Source organism: Priapulus caudatus, unplaced genomic scaffold (assembly GCF_000485595.1).
Source record: "Priapulus caudatus unplaced genomic scaffold, Priapulus_caudatus-5.0.1 Scaffold105, whole genome shotgun sequence".
Taxonomy (NCBI): Eukaryota; Metazoa; Priapulida; class Priapulimorpha; order Priapulimorphida; family Priapulidae; genus Priapulus; species Priapulus caudatus.
Genome location: NW_014577166.1, coordinates 363,180 through 379,664, shown reverse-complemented (window position 1 = coordinate 379,664; position 16,485 = coordinate 363,180). Strand labels below are relative to the sequence as shown.

At 45.7% G+C, this 16,485-nt stretch overlaps 1 protein-coding gene across 1 annotated transcript in view; it reads right to left on the bottom strand.

Moving 5' to 3' along the window:
• The window catches only part of LOC106805199 (nuclear receptor coactivator 2-like), a gene marked incomplete in the record, with an annotated part of 120,763 nt that overhangs the window by 10,849 nt on the left and 93,429 nt on the right, over nt 1-16,485 (bottom strand). The window contains 1 exon segment of the mRNA XM_014806699.1: nt 11,943-12,040. Coding sequence (XP_014662185.1) covers nt 11,943-12,040 — 98 coding nt within the window.

Below are 16,485 nucleotides of genomic sequence, written 5' to 3'. Positions count from 1 at the left end.
GTGTTAGCAGCTAGAACGACGTGGGGGTTCGCCACAGCTGGCCCTATAAAGCAGTGTGTGCAGCTAGAACGAGTGTGTCTCAAGCTAGCCCTATCAATACTAGTGTGTTAGCAGCTTGAATGAGTGTGTCTCACAGCTGGGCCTAAAGCTAGGTGTTAGCCAGCGTAGAACGAGTGTGGTCGCACAGCTAGCCTATAAGCTAGTGTGTTAGCCAGCTTAGAACGAGATGTGTCATCACAGCTAGCCCTATTAAGTAGTTTTAGCAGCTAGAACGAGTGGTGTTTACACGCTAGCCCTATAACTAGCCGTGTTAGCAGCTAGAACAGTGTGGTCGCCCACAGCTGGGCCTCGCCTCGATTACTCACTGATGGATCGATGCAGTAGAGATGAATGAACTCTGGCTCGACGTTCACCTGAGCTGGAGAACAGCTTGCTCGTCGCTCTGCACAAACAAGTACTTGTCCTCGGCGATGCGTGAACGCATTACAGACGCTGATGCTCCTTGCCTGCCGTCTCAACTGCGAAGGCGAAACAGTGCGCAAGAAGACTTCAGCTACGTCAGAACTACCAACGCATTCATGGGTAACTATTCAATGACACGTTGGTCAATATTGGACAAAGATCAGCTACCCTCAGAACACTTACTAACGATTTCATGGGTAATCCTCTAACGACACGTGGTCACAGGTAACTTCAAGGACACGTGGTGCAATATAGGCATGAAGCATCAGCTCAGCTTCAAAAAGCATAATTCTAACGAACGCTGGTCACAGATAACTTCTAACGACACGTGGTCACGAGGTAATTCCAATGACACGTGTCACAGGTAACTTTCTAATGACAGTGGCACACGTAACTTCCAACGACACGTGATCACAGGTAACTTTCTAAAGACACGTATCATACGTAACTTCTTAAGACACGTGAATGCAACAGGTAAATTCTAGTGACACGTGCGTCACGAGCGTAATTGTCCAACGATGCCATGCCGTCAATATAGGGGAGCGAAGATCAGCTCAAAGCTTCCAAGATTGCATAATTCTAACGACACGTGCGTCACAGCGTTAAACTTTCATTAACGAGATTGTGGTCACAGGTAACGTCTAACAAGAGCCGTAACACGTAACTGCCAAAAACCACGCAGTAACACGCAAATTTCATGACGACATGCTCACTCCCATGCAAACTTTAGCAACTGTGTCCTTCAACTGCAGCTCACAGACTATAATGCAGTCGAGCACAGTCAGACTGCAGCAGTATAACATTGTCCCCTGCGAGGAAAGACACGTTATGTACGAATGAACACAAGATTCACCTATCAGGCTATCACCATTTGCAGGCGTAATATAGAGAGCTTCTAGGTACGAGTCACTCGAATACTTAGCTAGATAATAGGCTGACACATCTTAGCGTTCGTGATTTTCCTCAACTTATAATGTCACTTCAGACGAAGACACATTTGTTTTATCGCAATACGTAATTTGCGACTTGCACACAAACTGCGACGACGCCGCACCATTGCACATCGCGTGACTATACGCGCTCTCCCCGCCACCTGCCTCCGCATCCTGTCATCATCCGGCGCGCCCGCTAGCGACCCCTACCTTCGCTTGCCGATGCACTGCAGAGTCATCAGTGCACGTCGCTGATGCTTTGGTATGAAGTCCCTTGTTATTCTGGCGGCCGACTGCGGTCTTTGATTCAAATACTGGTTGGACGTGCACTTCGTGGCCGTCGCTGACGCGAGGATCATTGCGGCTCCAGTTGTCTGCTGCGTCGTGAACTGCTCGACGCCGAGAGGCCCGTCAGCTCGATCTCTGCTCGTTGGCGAGGGATCATTGCGACGCCGACGCACACCAGACTCGCCAGATTCCTCTGTGAGATTGTAAACGATAACAGTAAGCACACAGAGAGAGAGGGAGGGGAAGATGGAAGGAAGGAGAGAGGAAGAGAGGGATCTCGTGTTCAACACAACATCAGACTCACGAACCCCTCTGGTCGCTGAAGTAAAATATGCATGGTTTACGAACTATACAGAGGAGGGAAGGTGAAGAGAGGGAGGAGAGAAGGAGGGGGAAGCAAGGTGTACGCAGGATAGCCACTGGCAATAACTACATCCCGGCAATGCTTGATACGACATCTAGCACTACATAAGGCAATTAAATTGCAGCACGGTCATCAACACTGCGCGACAATATTTGCCAATATTGCTCCTCTCTCTCATTATTGACACGTCGCATCTTGCATTAACATTTAACATCCTTTGCATCGTTGCAATTTCCGGATTCATCACCCAAAACGAAATCGAGGCTCCGTTGAGAATATTCAGTTCGGTCTCTGTTGGGAATTTATTCATGCGAACAAATGCGGCGATGCTACCCAATTAGTGCATTACTAAGCAAGCAACATGTAAAAAGGCCCAACTGAGGTACGCACGGCAGCGTGGCCACCGAGCGGCCTGTAATAGCGTTACGGAGGATAACTGCAAACTTCACCTGAGCCTAGATGCTCCTCGTCTAGACTTGTCGCCTGAGAAGGAGGGGCACGGCATTTAAATCTGACATGCCTTTTTTTTGTACTGTGGTGAGACTTGTCGGTGCGCTGGGAAGTTCATTCTGCCAGAAAAACCAACACACACGCCAACCATATTTATTATCACATCCTTACTTTACGCTTAGCTGCAAAACCAAAAAAAAAAACAGTAAAGAGTAGCGAGAAATATTTGTGCATCGAGCAGCCGTTCCAACTTGTTATTTACGCTTAAACGATGCTCTCCAAGAAAAAGGAGGAAATCAACTGCAAACGAGCTTCGTAAAAACACGCGCAAGCACTGAAGCATTATACACACCAAATTGCAGGTGTTATCCATGTTAGCCCGCGAAACCTTTTTATCCCAGCAAAATGGCCCACCGAACACGATTCTCTCATTAAATGGCAAATGAGTGATCATCTGATTAGTTTACATAGTCCTTAGTTCTACAAACTTTAGCCTACAACTCTAATGCTGTAAAATGTTAGAGACACCATCAGACTCTGTTCATGTTTCTTACCTGTGTTCTGATACCACCCTTGTATAGCTGCTTAACTGTTGTTCCTCCACTCCACCCCTCTAATGTAATGTGCTAACTGTGATTCACATCCACTGTACTGCTATACGGCCACTGCCCTCTAATTTGTGCTTTACTGTTTCTCATCCCATCCCCTCTACTTGTGCTTACCTCATATCACATTACCACCCTCTAATCGTGCTTACATGTGTTCCTCATACCAACCATCTAATTCGTGCTTACATGTGTTCTCATCCCAACCCCACTATCAGTGCTTTACTGTTTCTCATCCCACCCTTAACTCCAGTGCTTACCTGTGTTCTCATCCACCCTCTAATCATGTGCTTACCTGTGCTTTAATACCACCCTTCTAAATTGCTGCTTACTTGTGTTCTCATTCCACCCTCTAATTGTGCTTACCTGTGTTAATACCACGCTCTAATTGTGTATTACCTGCCTGACTTCATCCCACCCCTCTAATTGTGCTTAACTATATTTCTTCATCCCACCCCTCCAATTTTGCTCGTATCCCACCTTTCAATGTATGCTTACCTGTGTTCTCATACCACCATCTAAAATCGTTGATTTATACCTGTGCTTTCATACCACCCAATCTAACGTGATTACTGTGTTCTATCCCCACCCCTCTATCGTGCTTACCTGTGTTCTCATCCCACCATCTATCGTGCCTTACTGTGTTCTCATGCCCACCCCTCTAATCTCTGCTTACTGTGTTTCATCCACCCCTCTATCTGATACCTGTTATCTCATACCACCCCTCTAATCGTGGCGCTTACCGTGTTTCTCATCCCACCCTTCTAATCGTGCTTTACCTGTGTTCTATTACCCCCCTTAATCGTTGCTTACATGTGTTCTCATCCACCCCTCGTAATCGTGCTTACCTCGTGTTCTCATACCACCCTCTATCATGCTTATTCTGTGTTCTCATATCACCCTCTAAAATCGTGCTCTCACCTGTGTTCTCATCCCACCCCTCTACTCGGTCGTTTAACCTGTGTTCTCAACCACCCTCTAATCGTGCTCTATCTGTGTTCTCATCCACCGCCTCTAATCGTGCTTACCGCGCCACCCCCCCCCGCGCAACCGATGTTCTCATACCCACCCCATCTATCGTGCTTACTGTGTTCTCGATCCCACCCCTCTAATTCTGCCTTATACTGATGTCTCACCCCAACCTCTATTCATGCTTACCTGATGCTTTATCACACCCCTCTAAATGATGTATTTATCTGTGTTCTCAACCACCCTCTTCATGCTTACTGTCTTTAATCCACACCCTCTAAATCATGGCTTTACCTTTTCTTTTTTTTTTTTTCTGACTTTAATCCCACCCCTCTAATCGTGCTTACCTGTGCTCTGATCCCACCCCATATCGTGCTGTACGCTGTGTTCTCATCCCTGGCCCCTTCATCTAATTGAGTAGCCAATCGGACAGTTAAAGGACCGACATCTTGTGTTGCTGTTCTCGAGGAGAGGCCAGTTCACTCCTTGTCGCTGAAACGAAATATGTATACACGCATCGAAGACACCACAACACCAGCTTACAATCGTGAAATACGAATTTGGAAAAATAGGAGATCATTTAGTCATTTAATAAAAAAACAAGGCAACCTGCCACTTCTTGTTTTACCATTGAGTAATGCCTAAAGAAAACTTCAGTGTATCCCCTCGTAAAAAATTCGTTAACTGGCCACAGAAGGTCGCGACGGTGGTGGAAAATATTATTTTGGTTGGTTGCGCTATCGTTAGGAGCAAGCAGCGCGGGTTTACGGGGCTCTTCAGGGGCATGCACCTTTCAGCAAATAAAAAAAAAGTCAATTGTGCAGTTCTAAGCCTCTTCTGCAACACTTATTTATATGAGACTCTTGACATCATTTGTTCAGTTGTCAACAGAAAAATAAACTAGTGAATATGAAATGATACAAGTATTTCACATTAAATAGTAATACTCATCGCGGAAAGAGCAAATGGCTGGAGCCGTGGCAAGATCTTGAGCTTCCGAGTTATATTTATCTTCTGTGTATTCAATGATCTTATGAATTTGAAGTTCATAAATTTGAAAAATACATATTCAAACAAGATTTGTAAAAAAACATTATTAGTTAATTATTTTTACATGCCGCTCTCATTGCGTTAATAACGCTTAACAGATGAAATAGCGACATTTTATTCAACAAAAGCACTTTCCTGCGTGTAGGAATACACAATAAACACATGGGCATATGTATGATCATAGGCTATAAGCGGCCTTAATTTGCTGCTGCGGTCAAATTGGCGCTGGGGTGCTCAAGTACGTGACAATCATCTGTCCAAACCTGTGCTTGATCTAATACTATAGGCCTTGCCAAGATTCGCGTGTGACAGTATCGTAAGTAGTCGTACCCGCGATCTTGGCAAGGCGCCTGACTGAGTTATTAGATCAACACAGCGTTTGGAAGTTATTTTGTGGTGCGTTTTACGTGCTGGTACGAAGGTTTATTTCGATTTTAACTCAATTAAGTGTTTCATTGATGGTGACCCACAACCATAGACAAATTTGTATTTCAGTCATCGAGCCGGTACAACATGTTTTGGACCAAATCTCTGATGCTGCCGGGATGAGAATATTGAGCGCAGGCGGCCCGCCCGTCGTTATCGTTCAATGCAGGCGGAGAACAGCTGAAAATTCTCACGTCAAATCGCCATTCCGTAAAGAATTGGCAGCACACCCACACATGTTTTCACCATAGTCAATTAGAACAATACCGCTCGGCACGCGTTCCCCCCAAACCCCACCAAGACTTCGGTACACTCATCTAACTACAAGGATTAAAATATACCAAAGAGACCGTACATATTAAAAATAACATCATCTTACATCGCGGATCAGGAACACCAACCGCCGGCATACATACACATCGGATCGCACAGCGGGCTGTGACCACCCAATGAAACTTACTCCTCATTGCACAGTTGAATTCAAACTGCTGTTAAAGAGGTTAGTCGGTCATCATTAGACTGAAACGATGCACTGGCTATAACACTGTTCCCAACGTAAGTTTCACTCCTGAAAGGTAACGCAACAAATCCGTGCCAACTCGATTGAGCATTCACTAGAATCAGCCGCGCACCAGCACTCTACAACACGATGCATTGATGGGCAGCTTCGTTCGCAAACTGTGAACTGCCGTCACAATGCTGTTGTCTCAAATGCAGACACGCCTACCGCTATCTATCACGACTGATTCTTCACGCTCTGCCCCTCACAACCCGTACGGACACGAATTCATTGGACATGATCGATAATGTCTCTGATCGTGGTCTTGTACCTTAGATGTATACAGAAGCACACGAAAGTACGAGTACACAAGTATAGTGTGGTACTACATGATACTAACATTTAACAGTACAGCAGGCACAGACTTCGCTGAATGTGTCGGAACAGACTCCCGGTGGTGCGCGTGCGTGCCTCGTTCGCGCGAGTAGAGAGAAGAGAGAGAGCGGGAGAGAGAGGAGAGAGAGAGAGATCAGGAGAGAGAGAGAGGAGAGAACGAGGCAGGAGATAGAGAGAAGAAGACGAAGAGAAAGAGAGGGGAGGAGAGAGAGAAAGAGGGGAGATAGAGAGAGAAGAGAGAGAGAGGGATGACAAGAGACGAAGACGGAGAGAGAGAGCTAGAAGAGAGAGGGGAAGGGACGGCGAGAAGGGGGAGGTAGCGGAGGCGAGGGACGGGAGGGAGGCGAGGGAAGGGAGCGGAGGAAGAGAGAGAGAAAGATACATACGCGACAGGAGAGGTAGTGAGAGCAGGGAGAGAAAGAAATACGGCAGAGAGAGTAGTTGGGAGAGGCACCGTGCAGAGAGACGAGAGGCGAAGACGAGACATTACGGACCGAAGAAGAGTAGTGGGAGTGGGAGAGACAGGGGAGGGAGAAGGAGAAAGACAGATCTCGGAGGTGAAGAATCTTGGAAATCTCAGCGTTCTTGGGCCTGCCAGTAATCAAGCAGATCGGCAATCATGGAAACACATGCTAGCCCGTCGTCAGTATTCAGAGCATTTCTCTTGATTTACGAGACACGTGTAGCACAGCAAACACATAGTTTACTGATCAAAAAGCTTGCCCAGTCCGAGCAACCGCACATGGCGACATGCATGCCGACGGTTTTTCAACCCCGCTGTGTAGAAACTTATTTACCAGTGCCAATCTGAAGGGAGAATATCACTCTAGAGAGCTAAGAGCAGCACATCAACTCTCTTCAGCCACGCCACCTCCGAGCCGAGCACGTGTTTCTTAATATGGTTAATTGCCACATTACTTTGACAGCACAAGCTAGCCCTGCCCTTAGCCTCAATAACGACTTGCGCTGCCCAATCTCTTTGTTTTAATTGACCTCTTTAAATTTGAAAAATTAGCTCTAGAAATTGCGACATATTACGCACTCAACCAGGAGTAAATAACAGCACATGAACAACACGCATATTATTTACGCACCTAATCAAAAAACACGGCGACTCACCACCAGGTCTTATGAACTTGTACTAGCCGATACAACTAGCGGCGCGACAAACCTTAACTCATTTCTTGCTGTGCTAACGAAATCAAAGCTGGACACGCGCTGCGTCACCCCCCCCCCCCTGTACACACTACTAATTGCCACTATTGAAAAAAAAGCCCTTGCCTTCCAAGCTAATCATCGCCAGCCCCAAGAAACTTGCTCTGCGCCTCTGCCGTCACGCACACAGTACGCCATAACTCGTGAGAGGCAAGCGTCGTCCAGTCACGCACTTGCCACGCGCAATCGTTCTTGTAAGGCGAAAATAGATGGGACCACCAGCCTGCTGACAAAAACACACGGCTAATGGAGTCACGACTGCATCTTCATAGGACTTTACAACAGCTGAGATTCATTGCTTTTTTCGTTCCCCAGGCGTGATGCAAGGAGCTTTTATTAAATGTTACTAACAGGAATTCACGAAACACGAGCGCTGCTGTATCGTCGTGCAGGCAGCGCGAATGCAAGTGCATTTGCCAGAGAGGTTAGTTTGTAGTTGTCTATAATTATGTTGAATACTATTTTTGTTTCGCAGCTGCGGATGCCATCGCATCTCTACCTATAAACATACACCGGAGTGAAGTTTGAGAAAAAGAGTGAGATAAGACATTATTAGATTATTTTAAATTTAAATTTATTTTCAGGAATCGATGTTTAAGTTACATGGTTTTGCGCTGCGGACATGCAAGGCTCGATTTCTCTATATGCAGGTACCTGAGTAAACTTGAGGAAAGATGGCATGGTGCGACGATGTCCGAGAAGCAACTTCTAGATTCGGCACTTGCACTGTGTCACGAAGACAAACAGAATAGGCGACGTTCAGGGCCTGAAAACAAAACAAGAAAATCACATTACGCGCAACAACAACTGCGACCGGTTCTACCTCAGACCTAGGTATCAAATACGTACTACAAAATGTGTTACAGGCTGTGTGCGATCCGTGCCCTGCATGGGCAGTGGCATCGTCTCCCCGCCGCTCATTTCCTAATCGATATCAATAGCCAAGCGATGTATGATGTGCCAATGTATCCAACTGCCAATGTTTAATAAAATATAACCCACATTACGTATGCCTCCATAAGCATTTTTTCTCATTCAATATTCACCTAGAAAGGCACTAAAACCAGATTATACAAAAACTGGCACCATTAACTGCGCAGTCCGATCCGGTGTCGGAGCGCTCGGGTGCAGAATCCAGCCCCTCGTCCCGTCCACATCTTCCAGTGACCTCTTTGCCCCGCCACACCCCAGAGAACAAGAGGCAGACTAAACCTCAATATCGCCTAGCATTCTACCTCATTAAACCCTCGGCTAATCGAATGACTCATAATGCCGCGCGAGACGGCCCGTTACCAATTTCCAAATAACGATCGCTGGCTAGCTCTGTGTGCGAATCCGATTTGCCCGAAACTTTAGCGGATGGTTGAGGGACTACAACAACACCACAGTGTACGCAAGATGGAAGGAAATGCATTATTCCTCTGCACTGCCTGTACTGACCAAGATCGATTTAGTGGAATAATTATTTCGGCAACAATGAACACAATAAGACACTGGCAAGGCCACGCACACACTCCCAACCGAATACAAAAGGGCTAGTAGTACATCATGCACAAAAGCAAAATTAGTAGCTGACAGTAATAAGCAATAACAAATAGCAGCGGATGGATACGACATAGACTGCATTCCCGACTGGCGATGCGAGATTTAGTTTATATTGATCTTCATTGTTTATACTTTATTATTATTATTTGATATTTCACTATTATTTTAGGGTTATTAAATATAATAGGGTTTGCCTCTGATTAATGGCCATTATACTTATGCTGACTATTTAATAATTGATGCAATATTAACATATCATATACAATTGTCGTAACTGTGAGCTCGCACGGTGAGTAGCATATGAATAAAACGAGAACGCCTTAATATCCTTGCTATACCTACTCCCTATGGGCCTGCCGTATCCTATTCGAATGAATATTTTAATATATTCAATACAAATGTAGTCACTCTCATGAATCTAGCTTACCGACCCGGTACTTGTATGTCGTTGGGATGAATATACAACACACAGCGGCGTGTGTGTATTTATGTGCTCTAATGAATCTAAAATACACGTGAGTGGATTTGTCTGCCTTTGGCATCGTGAGCGACAGGCTACCGTGTATGTGCGCTAACTTCACGGGCCTAACGTGCATATATGTGCTCTTATGAATGCGCACTCCCACTGCCCATGTATTTCCATCTAATGGCCCCATGCGCGAACTATGCCTGTAGTCGATCCGCTATGAATCTACCTGCACAGTGACTGTACCTTGTCTCTGGGGGTCCTGAAGCTTCTCACGGCTGGACACTACGGCTGCCTTACATGTCAATCTACGAACTCTAGTCTGACAACTGTGGGAAAATATCGTCCATCACGACATACTAGCTGACGACTACCGGCATGAGGCATTGTCATCTACCGAATCTGGCTGGACACCTGGCCTCGTACTATAGTCACATGCAACGAAATCCTACGGACTGACACTAGCCTGCTATACTGTCAGTAACAGCGAGATCTACGCTGACAATAAACCTGTATGTCATCAACATGACATATAACACTGGCCGGCTGTATATGTACATCAACGGAAGGTCTAGCTCGACACCACTACGTGGATAGTAGTGAGTGAGTGCAAGTGATGGACATTATGACGAGCTACAGGCCTGTAGCTATGTCAATCTAACAAATCTCAGCGTGGACAACAGTGCCCTGTATATGTCAGTCTACGAACTAGCTGAACAGGGCTGTAAGTAATGTTCATCAACGAAGTCCTGAGCTGAACACTACCTGTAGTGTCAGATCAACGCATGACACCTGATGACACTGCCATGTATATGGTAATCTACGCATCTAAGCTGACGAATCGTGTACCTGGGTAGTATGGTCGATCTACAATCTAGTGTGCTGTGAGCGAGTAGCGGGGGGTAGTAGTGTCGGATTAAGGGCGAATCTAGTGAGCGGAGGCTAGCCTGTATATGACTCACTACGAATCTAGCTGACAGTCACCTGTAGGTAGGGGTGTCAGATCAACGGATGCAATATGACACGCTGCGGCTGTATTGATGCTGCGACATCAACGAGATCTAGCCGACACTACGGGCGTGTGAGTATGGCCATCTACGAATCTATGTGACCAGACTACCTGTAGGGGTATTGTCGGACTCACTCAAATGGGTCTTAGTTTGACACTGCCTGTAGTATCATCATCCTGGCATTATAGTTGAGGCGGGTTGCTATCACGAAAATCTACAGTGACACTGCCCTGCTAGGGGTATGGAATCATCTTACTGAATAATGGACAGTATGACCACTGCCCTAGTATAGTCCTCCCTCAAGCGATCTAGCTTGACACTGCCTGTATATATCACCTACGAATACTAGCTGGATACTGGCTGTAGTATATCATACTACGAATTCTAGCTGATACTGCCCTGGTAGTATTGTCAATCAACGATATTGTACGTTGACAATACCTGTACTATGTCCATCAACGATGACCATATGACACTACTGTATATGTCGCATCAACGGATGACATATGACACTGGCCTTAGCTGTCATATAGTCATCAACCACGACCATCAACGAATCAATCGAATCAAAAATCTAGCTGGACACTGCCTGTATATGTCATTTATGAATCTAGATGACACTGCCTGTATATGTCATCTATGATTCTAGTTGACATTGGCTGTACATGTCATCTACAAATCTAGCTCTGTGAATCAAACCGACTTGCTGCCTATGAATTCGTTCAATGACCCCCGCAATAAATTCACCAGGACACGGATTCAATCAATCTAGGTAGCTGTAAGTGTTTCAATTTATAATTTAGCGCAGCACTGGGGCCCCTCACGCACGCAACCGAGCTAGCACTGGTGAGCATGAGTTAAAACACGACGCCTTGTCTGAGGGCCGCTGTCATTCAATACTGAAACACGGCCAGCAGACCAGGTGCACAATTCCACCATAACAAGAGAGTGGACCCTGGAATTACAACAGAATATAAACCACCGAGCAGCCACGTGCACACATTACCCTACACCCCCCGAGATGAGACGGCGTAATTCAACACCAGCCTGATAAACACAAACAGCAGTGGTTGGTCCACAATTACCTACAAGAGATGGGACCCTAATACAACAGATATAAACACCAGCAGCCAGTACACAATTACCTACAAGAGATGGGACCCTAATACAACAGGTATAAACAGCAGTGGTTGGTCCACACTTACCTCCAAGAGAAGAGGCCCTAATACAACCGGTATAAGCAGCAGTGGTTGGTCCACACTTACCTCCAAGAGAAGAGGCCCTAATACATCGTTCGCCAGGATTGTACGTTTACTGGAGGACACGTCACTCTCCTGTACAGCATCACTACTTCCACTGCCCACTGCAAGATAAGAATATACACGTCAATCGGTCAGAAATGTGCCAACGTGCCAACTCAAATGTGCCGATTTTTAATTTCGTGATTAAACACATTCACATATTGCAAGGCTTCATTAAACAGATGCTAGCAGCACAGTAGTAAAGTCGCATTTACAATGCTCGATTGACAAACACTGCATCGATAAAGTCATCTAGCTCTGCAGTACAGCAGCACTGAAAGCTAACGACAAATTTCAATAATAACAATAATGATAATGATGTTGTTGTTGATGATGATGATTTAGGATCTCATTTAAGCACTTGGTCAATATAGTCTTCGCATTTCTAAAGCACCTGCAAGGAATCTCATATGAAGACATTTTTCAGCTGTTTGTGCAGTTACCTGATGAGTCTGGGTGCGTGGGTATGAGCATGTGTGTGTGTGCGCGCGCGCTTGCATCTCCACCCATCTTCGTGCTTATGTGCATGTTGGGGGCGACTTAAAACAATAATTACATTGAATTCTCAGCACTATAACACGTCTGCAAAACCTGCACGCCGTCTGCCAGACAGACAACCTATTCCACTGCCAAGTAGTAGTATAGACACGGGTGCAATCGCAACGATCCGCGAGAATTTGCCAACAACACTCATGCACGGAAAATGACGAGCAAACCTCACCCCTCCGCTCCCCTTCCCTCCCGGCTAACCCCATCACTACAGTAATTACTCGCCGCAGGTCCTTATCGTCTGCGTGCCGCGGCGGCGGCTGTATGCTTGACCAGTCAGCCGAGGAAATCGAGAGCCGCGGCAGCGCGGACAGCCGAAGCGTGGTGGTGGTGGGCAGGCAGGGAGGGAGGAAGGAGGCATCGTTGATCACGTAGCTCGCACATACTGCGTGCGTGTGCGTGTGGGTGTGTGTGTGTGTGTACGGCGCGCGGTGGTGGTTCATCGAACCTGTGAACGGACACTGAACTGCCGAGGCGTATACACATACACATACACTCAGACGCACACGTACGCATAACCGGCTGCCATTTGCGAACAAGAAGCTGCTGGTCGGTGGCGGAGAATTTCGGCACTGATCCCAGTGCGCCTCATCAATTGTCTGCGTGCTCTAAATGCGACGGGATCTCTACATTCATATAAATAATCGCTGGGGACAGCGAGATAGAGATAGAGAGAGAGACGAAAGTGGGTGCTGGTGGGGGGAGGAGAGGAGTTCTAATGTGAGAGAGAGAAGGGGAGACGAAAATGGGGAGAGGGGAGATGGAGGAGAGGAGTTCTAATGAGAGAGAGGGATACACAATGGGAGAGGGGAGATGGAGGAGAGAGAGGGAGAGAGAGAGACGATCGGGGGTGGTAGTGGGGGAGGAGAAGAGTTCTAATGTGAGAGAGAGAAGGGGAGACGAAAATGGGGAGAGGGGAGATGGAGGAGAAGAGTTCTAATGAGTGAGAGGGAAAAGAAAATGGGGGGAGGGGAGATGGAGGAGAGGAGTTCTAATGAGAGAGGGAAGCGAAAATGGGGGGAGGGGAGATGGAGGAGAAGAGTTCTGACTGAGAAGAAGACGAAAATGGGGGAGAGGAGATAGAGGAGAGGAGTTCTAATGAGAGAGAGAGAGAGTGAGAGAGAGAGAGAGAGAGAGAGAGATACATACGAACAGGGAGAGGTAGTGGGAGAGGGAGAGAGAGAGAGGGAGAGAAAGACATACGGACAGGGAGAGGTAGTGGGAGAGCGAGAGAGAGAGAGAAGGAGAGAGACATACGGACAGAGAGAGGTAGTGGGAGTGGGAGAGAGGGGGGGGGGAGAAGGTGAAAGACAGATCTCGAAGTGAAGAATCTTGGAAATCTCAGCGTTCTTGGCCTGCCAGTAATCCAAGCCAGACGCAAATCATGGAAACCACATGCTAGGTCGTCAGTATTCAGAGCATTTCTCTTGATTTACGAGACACGTGTAGCACAGCAACGACTATAGTTTAACTGTCAAAAGGCTTGCCCCAGTCCGAGCACACCGCACATGGCGCATGCATGCGACGGTTTTTACCCCGTGTGCTAGAAACTTTTTCCCAGTGCCATCTGGAAGGGGAGAATATCACTTCAGAGAGCTAGAGCAGCACATCACTCTCTTCAGCACGCCACCTCCGAGCACGTGTTTTTAATATGTTAATTCCCACATTACATGCAGCAAGCTAGCCACTGGCCCACTTGCCTCAATAACGCTTGCGCTGCAATCTCTTTTTTAATTGACCCTTAAATTTGAAAATTAGCTTAGAAATTGCGATATTACGCACTCAACCAGGAGTAAATAACAGACATGAACAAGCACGCATATTATTTACGCCCTAATCAAAACACGGGTACACCGGTTCTTAATGCTGTACTAGCCGTACAACTAGCTGCGCAAACCCTAACTCATTTCTTTGCTGGCTAAAGAAATCAAAGCTGGACACCTGCTATGTACACACTACTAATTGCCACTATTGAAAAAGAAGCCCTGCCTTCCCAAGCTAATCATCGAAGCAGAATTGCTCTGGTGTCACGCACACGTACGCATACGTGAGGGCAAGCCGCCGTCAGTCACGCATTGCACGGCAATCGTTTCTTGTAAGGGAAAATAGATGGACCCACCAGCGTGACAAAAACACACGGCTAATGGAGTCACCGACTGTCTTCATAGACTTACAACAGCTGGTTCATTGCCTTTTTCGTTCCCCCAGGCGTGATGCAAGGAGCCTTTTTTAAATGTTACTAAAAGGATTCACGAAACACGAGCGCTGCTGTATCGACGTGAGGCAGGGAATGCAAGGCATTTGCCCAAAGAGGTTAGTTTGTAGTTGTTATAATTATGTTAATATATTTTGTGGTCGAGTTGGGATGCCATCGATTTCTATACACATGCCCGAGTGAAGTTGAGAAAAAAGGTGAGATGAATTATTAGATTATTCAATTTAAATTATTTAAGTTACGTGGTTGCGCTGGGATGAGGTCGATTTCTCTATATGCACGTACCTGAGTAAACTTGAGGAAAGAGGTGACATTGTCCGAAACAAATTCTATTCGGCCTTCACTGTTCACAACAAACAGAAAGCCGTTCAGGGCCTGAAAACAAAACAAGAAATCACATTACGGCACACAAACTGACGGTTTACCTCAGCCTAGGTATCAATAGATACTACAATGTGTTACAGGTGTGTGCATCCGTGCCTGCATGCATGCATGTTTGTACTTTCCTAATCGATACATAGCCAAGGATGTTTGATGTGAATCTATCCAACTGCAATTTTAATAAATATCACACATTACGTATGCTCCATAAGCATTTTTCTCATTCAATATTCACTAGAAAGGACTAAAACCCCGATTACAAAAACTGGCACCATTACTTGCGCGATGGTGTCATCCTGCGCAAATCAGCCCTCGTGTCACACTTCAGTATTTTGCGAGAACAAGGCAGATAACTCAATATGCCTAGCATCTACCTCATTAAACCCTGCTAATCGATGACTCATAATGGGGAGGAGGCGTTACCAAATTTAATAACGATCGCTGGCTACTTGTTGTGAATCGATTTTGCCCGAAATTTTAGCCGATGGTTGAGGCGACTACAACAACACCACAGTGTACGCAAGATTGGAAGGAAATGCCCATTTATTTTGACTGTGTACTGCAAGATCGATTTAGTTGATTATTATGGCAACAATGAGCACAATAAGCACTGGCAAGGCCCACACAATCACTCCCAACCGAATATAAAGGGTAGTAGTACAATCATGCCGAAAAGCAAATAGTTGACAGATAAGCAAAACAAATAGCAGCGGATGGAGCACATAACTGCATTTCCCACTGGCATGCGAGATTTAGTTAGTATTGATCTTCATTGTTATCTTATTATTGATTATTTGATATTTCACTATTACTTTTAGTTATAATAGGGTTTGCTCATGAATGCATTATACTTATGCTGACTATTTAATAATTGATGCAATATAAATATCATATCAATTTCACTGGAAGCTTCGCGTGAGTAGCATATGAATAAAAAACGAGTAACGCAACTTATATCCTTGCTATCCTATCCTATGCCTCCTATCCTATTCGAATGAATATTTTAATTATCAAATACAAATTTGTCCTCTATGAATCTAGCTTACACTACTTGTATGTCGTCTATGAATCTAACATACACTGTGTGTATATGTCCTCTATGAATCTAACATACACTCTGTGTATTTGTCCTCTAGCTATGAATCTAGCTTACACTACTTGTATGTCGTCTATGAATATAACACACACTGTGAGTATTTGTCCTCTATGAATCTAGCTTACACTACTTGTATGTCGGCTATGAATCTAACATACACTGTGTGTATATGTCGTCTATGAATCTAACATACACTGTGTGTATATGTCGTCTATGAATCTAACATACACTGTGTGTATATGTCGTCTATGAATCTAACATACACT